An 8,208-nucleotide genomic window follows, 5' to 3' on the forward strand; every position below is an offset into this window, starting at 1 on the left:
TGCTGAACGCTGCAGGCCGAATCCCTCAGATCAAAGGCATCACTTAAGGGCAGTGTGTGTCTCGTTATGGTACGTAGAATTTCATATTTCCTAGCAGGGAAGTTGCAATGTTTGCGATAATAAGGTTGCACACTCAAGCATGTTTAATTCTAAAACCTTTATATAGTGTATTAAGTTGTTTTTCTACTTAAAAAAAATATTTTTTTCTATGTTATACCCTATACTTAATTTTTTGTCATAGCTTTTGAATCTTCAGTGCAAAGAATACAAGCTGAGTGATGTTTGGGAGAAGGTCTGTCGGCTTCTCAGTCCATGCTAGTCAAAGCAAAAATAATACTAAAAAAAAGCCAGGTTCTGAACTGGAAAATAAATACTTCCACTTTCTTTTAAAATAAGGCTTCCTTTGCATATCCTTCTCCCACATTCAGCATTTAAGAGCAGAATCTCCGGATTCAGGAGTCAAGCAGGCTGTTTTTAGCAGGCAATGGAAATAACAGCTGGAAAACTGACCTTGTCAAATGTTTGCTTGACGCATGTACCTCCATCTCATTGCTTTTGTATTCATTTAGCTCTTTCCGAATTGCTGCCTAGGAATTGAAAATAGAAGGTGGTTACCAAATAATTTCGTATTTATAAGCGTTGTACATAATTTATAAGCATTGTACAATACTGGACTTGCAGAGCAGAACAGGAGTTTTCTAGAGGAGGAATAACCTGTAGTGGGCACAGCAACGCTGCACCCGCGGGGACACTGATATCTGCGTGGTATCGATTGGTGATGGGATACTTCTTGTTCAGTACTGATTGATGACAGGGTCACTTCTGCCCAGAAGCAATTCTGGGAGGGGAATAAAATCACGGTCCTTATTGTCTTACATTAAATAAGATTCCAGTTAAAATTTATTAAAGACTAAGAGAAGTTGCTGAGAAATTGGTCAGATGACTTCTACGGAATTTCAACGTGCGTCATTATTTCTAATGAAAATCAGACTGTTTGCCTTATTGCCGCTTGCAAATACCAGTCCAGACTGTGTTATCACCTGTATCCATAGGATTGCACAGTCAGAAGTGAAGAAAAATTTAATATAATGAAACTCAAGGCTATCAAAGTGAGAGCATTCTTTTGTTTAAATGGCAGCTGTAAGTGAACTGGAATCTACTGGTGCTTTCACAGATGCTTATATATTTGGTACTTCTTAGTTAAGCTATCTAAAATTATGAGGATCATGTTTTATATCAGAGATTTGGCTTATTAAAAGAAAAATAAGGAAAAATTAATGCATTTGTCTGCTCTGAAAGAGAAGTTTTTCAGTCACAAATGCAATGGTCGAACTCCTGCCCCTGAAGTGCTGACATACAGCACCAGGACAGGCAGTCAAACTCTGCCACTTTCTTTTTAGCTTATAAAGCTGCCTAGTTTGCAATATAAAAACAGTAAAACTAGGAAAATACTAATTTTAATACATACCCAGTACACAGAAGGAAAATACAAAATCATCACTCCATTGAATAATATATCATAGTTTATTCAGCATTTTAGTGAGCTCAGGAGAGAGAGCAGAAACACACTGAGCCTTTGCTGTGACTCCTCTAAAACCATTTATTACAACTTTTACTGGGGAGACACTGGAATGGCAAATGAAGCGTTTGAGCTCTCCATCTCAGAGCAAAGCCAAAAGTAACCGTCCACTATTTGCGGCTGTGCCCAGGACTTATCTCGGCATCCCGACTCGTTCCGCTGGCTGCAGCCCTGAAACTCCACAACTTGTTCAGCAACTTTCCTACCTGGAATCATGCGCAACTATTTTTTTTTACTACTCAAGCACCTAAATGCAAAAGCTAAATTAGGGTGTCGGGCAGCTGTGTGATGGAACAGAAACGAGTGTTTGTTTATGCTCGTGAAAACGTGGGATGAAGTGACTCCATGAGCATTCACAGGAAATGGGAAAGGAACGGTTTGGCATGTTTAGAGACAGTGGATGGTATTTGCATATTTGGGACAAAAATTCCAGTCTGAGGATAAATGTTAATAGTGCATTGGCTGGAAATGATTTTGAGTTGCGGCCCTAAAGCATTAAGAAAGATTGGATCCACCTTTTTTGTTTTCTCTCTCCGTTGCTGGGCTGGGTAGAAGCCTTTATAGTACTAAATAGGCACTTTTATAAATAGGACTTTTTATGACACTCTGCGTCGGTCAGTGTTGTTTCAGCATAAAAAATAATGGTAACATTTACAGAGATTAATGTCCCAGGGGTTAAATGTCTTTGCAGAATCTGATGTATCATTACGGACAAAGCAAGCAGAAAGCAGTAATATGTCGTTTTAATTATGTCGGTACCTTATCTGCTGCTGATAGTCTTGTCCACGGTTTATCCGCTCGCCTGTCGTAGTCCTGTGCTTTCGCCACTTCCACATAATCACTGAATCGAATCAGGATTTTTCTGTCTCTCAGTTCATCAACTGTAGGTCTCTGGTTAAGCTGTATTAAAGAGTTTTGTAAAACAAAACCAATGTTGATAACAAACGTATCAATAAAACGTGCAACATTTTCTGTTTCCTGTCTTAGCTTAGTATGCTTTTATGTATATGGGAAAAAACCCAAACCCTTGGAAATTCCAGGGAAATACTCAGTCCTTCAGAGGATTTTTCGGAGAGTGATAATGGTTTAAATGGAGTTGTGGGCTAGAGCACAGTGTCTTCATAATGGACAAAAGGAGAAAACATTTAACCTGAATATTGATAAAATGCATTTACAATAGGTGATGGAGTGAGTCACAATGAATTTATGATGATCGATGTATAATATCATATGCTGTTGGGGTTTTCTACTACAGTCAGCGGCAGATTGTCTGCGTGAGGTTTTCAGGACCGGACCCATGGTAAGAATTTCACTTTGGCTTTAGCAAGTTATGGGCATGTTGGGCTTGTAACTCCGGTGGGGATTCCCAGGAACAGAACGGTAACAAGAGCCGGTTCTGATTCTGAGAGTGCCTTAAACGCAAAGAGAAATTCACTGGTGCTCAGCAGGGAGTCAGCGCCGCTACTGATTGCTACAAAGAATGAAGGAGTCCTTTTCTAGCGACACAGCTGCAAAATACGCAGTGTACAAGCAAATACCCATTTTCTGATTTAGGGTTTATATGTAAACATGATGTTAAGTCTCATGTAGCTGAGATGATGTAGATATTTTTATAGTTCATATTAGCAGATACCGCTGTCTCAGACACGGCTGAGGAGGATGTATAGTAAGGGAGGGTTTGTGTAATAATGACCCTTATGACTGGTTGAAGTTATATGAGCTTTGCTAAATTTCTAAAGACTAACAGAAGGTATTGCAAGACTTTACCTTTCTGGTCAGTCTCTGTTTGATTTCCCTTCTTTCTTCCTGTTCTGTTTGATCATTTCGTTCTGCAGAGAATATAAAAAAAAAGATGACTTTCCTCATGAGGAGGATTGGTAGTTTCCAAAGTTCCAGGCAATAAAAATTAGAGCACAGAAAAATCAGTAGCTGGTTCTCAGGTGTGCGTTTTGTTAGTTCAGTACATCTCGCTGGCTCTCTACCGGAACAGAGTTACCTCTCTGTAAGGACAACACGCTGGCGCCAATGTCAGCTTTTCCTGTGCTCTAAACTCCAGTTCCAAGGAGGTTTAATAAAACAGCAGCCGCGCTGACTCTCCAATTGTGTAAACTTTAGAAAATGAAAGTATTCCATAGTTTTTATTCTCCATTCATTGCTGTAGGTGCTGAAAAGACTGACTGCAGCAACTCCGGGAAAACTGTTCTGTCCTGTATTACCTTATTCTCAGGCTACACCCTGCGGTGGCCACACTGCCCCAACAGTGATCGGTGGCTCTCATGCTTTTGCCCTCTGCGATTCGGGAGATGCCACTGGCATTAGAACCTCTTGATCCTCACGGGCTTTTCTTTTGTAGCGTTCCATTCTAACCTAAGCCAGCTTCCTTTGTGTGTTGTGCCTATTAACATTCAAGCCGTGATAACTCCTACACACTGGGTCTAAAAATAGACTAGAGTGCTGTAACACTGTGTGAAATATATCCTTTGCCTTGGGAAACAAGTTAATGGCGTTTCTATTTCCAGTACCGTCTGTTACTAAATTAAGGCATGAGCCCATGACCTGAACAAAGCTGAAGACCTAGAGAAAAATGTTGAGCTGTTCTGGGAGTCTGTAGATACTACTGTGAAGCTTATTATGCCACTTGCATTAGGTGGTAAAGCACACACGTGATTTTTAATGTGCCTTGAAAAAGTATAGCACTGCAGATGAGTTTCCAAAATGATAGTTTTAGTAATGAAGCATTCTTCTCCCTTATTTTTATGCACACTAAATTACAGTGAAATGCAATCGTAAGTATCTATTTAAAATAACATAGTAGTGCGTAGCCACAACTGGCTATAGTAGAAATGTAAATCAAATGAATCGAAAATGCTATAATGTGCTATATTCCAATACGGTGGCAAGGCACAGAAATTTAAAAGAGAATAGGACAGCTAAAATGAGTGTTCTGTCAGGGATGAGCCGCTTTTTAAGTCTGGAATGTTTAAAAACAGAACAGACTTTAAAAAGTGTATTCTGAGATGTAGAGATACCCACAAAAAGTTACTAATATGCTTCATTCAGTTTTAATTCACCCCTTTTAGAGTAGACATTCCTATCTATATGATTTTATTAAAAGAAGAGAATATTCTGTGGCATAGTGCCTTTTAAGACAGGACTGTGATATGCACTGAGAGAATTGCTAAAGAAAAGCACAAATACGCATTTCTGATCAGAAAATGCTTTTCCAAATATACTAAACATGTATAGCGACACATTTCGATGAGACATTCACTCAGGTTCAGTGTGTATTCCCAGCTTCAAGAAATACAAGAAATAGCTCTTTCAGAAAAAATAAGATTTGACAGGAAATGCTAGCAAGGGCATTACACAGCTCAGGCGTTATTGCAGAGAGAAACCCGAGAGGTTTCCCATCAGCATCACTCTGCCCACTCCTCGATCCACTCATTAGTGAGGGCTGGCTTTATAAATCTCACTACAGCGACACTCCCAATTATGCCGTGGCGTGTGCAGTACTGTAATTCATTTTGCTGCTCTGCGAGTTATTCAGGGGACTCTTAGCTGTGCATGACACTGAAACCGTTCCTCGTGTTAAGAAGGAACTGGGGATTGCACAGTGTGATTTGAGAGATGCTGCCCTCTTGAATGGGAACGTCAGCTTTCTGTTGAACACAGGAAGAACACATGTGAACACCTGGGTGGGGATTTTAGTTCCCGGGCTTTGTGGTAAACCAGCAGTGTTTTATAGTTAAAGGACTTAGAAGATCAGCAAAACTGTAAGAAAGAGTTGGCCACAAGCTTGCTTTTTAAGTATTACTTTTATGTCAGAAACATCTCCCAAAGGGAGGTAAGAAGTCACTTTTTAAAATCTTACTGAGATTTGTTTTAAAATAAAATAGTAGTTGCACTTAGGCGCTTGCAATATGCTTCTCATTTTGGCAGAGTTGTACAAATGTGAATTATTAATCCTTAAAACAGCTTTGGGGCAGCACCGCTTCCGTTAGCGGTACGCATTATGAATATCAAAGATGTTGGGAGACTTAGAACACAACTGTACAAACCCTTCAACCTGGAGGAGGTTGTAGTGATTTCACCGAAGGGCATTTGTACTGCTACCGCTTTGCATGTCAGACCCAGTGCAGGTGGTTTTGAAGTCCCTAACAAGAATGTCGGGATCCTGATTAGTAAGAGGAGACTTTACTAATTTCCAAATTCACTCAAAACTGAGAATAGAGTTGCTGCACCTGTCCGGCCTTTTAAGATGACAGCTGATGCAGCTCAGTGATGACCTTAGCTCTTTACAAGATACCTAGCTTTTTAAATAATGGAAGAGGTAAATAAAATAGAAGTGGTTCTGATCTCAGCTGAACCTGCGTAAAGCCTGAGCAACTGAACTGAAGTCAATAAATTTGCTCCATGCTGGGAGCTCTTTAAATGAGATACAAATCTAGACCAGTATGTTTAGCTGGCATTCAGGAAGTATCTTTAATTCTGCTTTATCTGCTTGCTGCTTTATCTCTCTCTAAGCTCATTATATGAATGTATTCAAACTTTTTTATTATTAAAGCTGGTCAGTTTAACCCAGATTAAGGATGTAACCAGCACACTTCAAAAAGTAAACATAAAGGAACAGATTTTTTTCAGTAGAGATCAACTCTTCCTTAGCCTGGAAAAAAACCCCAAAGAAACAGTTTTTCAGAGATCTTAGGTACTGACTCTTGAAAATCTGGCCCCGCATATTTCAGCATTTTGGGTTAATGCTTTTTCTTGTCTCTCGTGGTAGATGACAGGTGAAGTTAGGCCGGGTTCACCCGTTGACATTTGCAAGGAATGTATCCTGTTTCTCATTTAGCTATGCACGTGTTAGAGACATCTAATTTTACCAGGAGCGACGTATGCAGTGGAACAGTACTGAAAATGCCCATCAATGTAAGTTGACTATGGAATTCCTATGTATTAAAACTGAAATGAAATCCCCAATAATTTCAATGGTAAGAGCATAAGGTTTTTTCTATGAACTACTAAGAAAGTTCTGAGACATTAAATTTTAGGTAATAAAATGTAAATAATTTTTTCCCTAGTGAATTACAACCCCATTAATAATTATGTATGAATTAAATAGCATAGGCAGCATTGCTTGTGTCACATAAACTTAGGTGCCTTTATGTTTTATGCTTGTTTAATGAGAAACAAACTATTCACATCATTCTGTTTTTTGTCTTTCAACACTAAATAGACCATGTAGATAACAGAAGCAGTACTCTTGTCCTTCAAGCAGATGGCCTCTCCCTTCCTCCTGTCTGATACTCCTAATGGAGACAATTTCAAAGCTCTCTCTCACCTTCCCCTTAGAGGATTCCCAGCACTTGTACCAAAAGGGATTCTGTTCATCCCTTGTTTGCTCCCCAGCTCAGAACACCAGTCTTTAGGAAAAGAGTTGCAAGTTTATGCCTTGTGTTTATTTGAGAGATGCTGAGACCATTCCCCTGTGGCAGCATCCGTAACAGGCCTGGAACTGTCCCTCTAATAACGCCAATATCTCAGAATGGTCTGTCTTTGACTTGTCTTTGGGAAGGTCTCTAATGATAGGAACAAAGGTACTTGCTAGGAGAATCACACCTCTGCAAGGATGCCTTCTCCATTCCATTTCAGCCCTGGTGGTATTCAGGGTACGGTTTCCCATGACAGGTCACATCTTGAAAAATGACAGTCCAGTGCTCATTGCACTGTGTGACACTGAGATTGCACTCCCTGCTTAGGCATCTGTAACAGTGCAATCAGAATGAAAATTATTTGAAAGCCTAAATTTGAACAAGTCATTCTTTTCTGTACTATATTGCATGCCTTTATCAAAGTGTAAATTCTGATTCCTGCATTATTTGAAACCCAGGACATGTGAAAAATTAAAAGTTTTAGGAACAGAAAATAATCTCACTGAATGAATTTGCCTATTTAAAAATAATATGTTCTAGAAATGCAATTGCTGGTTTCAACAAACACATATAAAATACTTTAGGAAAAAAATACTCACGTTTAAGTATATTTCTTCTTTCTAGCTCCTCAACAGCAGGTCTTTGGCTGAGTCGCCTGCGGAAAAACACCAAAATCACATTTTGTACCATGCCTGTTCTCTGGAAAGTCTGCAGTACTCTGAGTTCTGGTTGGAGTTTTCCTCTGGGAGGGGGCTACAAAATCCCTCTCCAGGACTCAGGAAGAAAAAAAAACAACACAAGACTCCTGGCACCAGAATGCTTTCTTATATTATTGTTCCCAAATGTCAGCAATGCAGGTAGAAGTTCTCCTCTAGTTTGCTCTGCTGTCAGTGAAACGCTTCCTCAGAACGTGCATCCTTGTCACCATACTTGCCGGACAGTCACTTGGAACCAGTGCTCTCCAGCAGTTAAATTCACTCTCGAGGGGGTATTTAAGGTGGTTATCAAATGAGTTTCACAGTGATCTTCTGTAGCTATCACTGCCTCTACCTTTTAATCTCATGTAGCAGCGGGCTTCCTTTTGTCTAGTAACACCAGTGGTGCATCCTGACAAAATGCAGACTTGCCAGAAATAAAGCTTTCCTGTGGTTTCCCGACTACACATCTAACAGACCACTCCAGCAGCTCTTCTCCTGCCTG

At 39.8% G+C, this 8,208-nt stretch overlaps 1 protein-coding gene across 1 annotated transcript in view; it reads right to left on the reverse strand.

The window, feature by feature from the left end:
- The window catches only part of PHACTR3 (phosphatase and actin regulator 3), a 52,645-nt gene that overhangs the window by 1,513 nt on the left and 42,924 nt on the right, over positions 1-8,208 (reverse strand). The window contains exons 8-11 of the mRNA XM_009893463.1: positions 7,608-7,663; positions 3,347-3,408; positions 2,339-2,479; positions 511-587 (exon numbers count right to left, since the gene is read on the reverse strand). Of these exons, the coding sequence (XP_009891765.1) occupies positions 511-587; positions 2,339-2,479; positions 3,347-3,408; positions 7,608-7,663 (336 nt within the window). The remainder of the gene's footprint in view (positions 1-510; positions 588-2,338; positions 2,480-3,346; positions 3,409-7,607; positions 7,664-8,208) is intronic.

The sequence above is a fragment of the Charadrius vociferus genome, unplaced genomic scaffold (assembly GCF_000708025.1).
Source record: "Charadrius vociferus isolate BGI_N301 unplaced genomic scaffold, ASM70802v2 scaffold259, whole genome shotgun sequence".
NCBI classification, from domain to species: Eukaryota; Metazoa; Chordata; class Aves; order Charadriiformes; family Charadriidae; genus Charadrius; species Charadrius vociferus.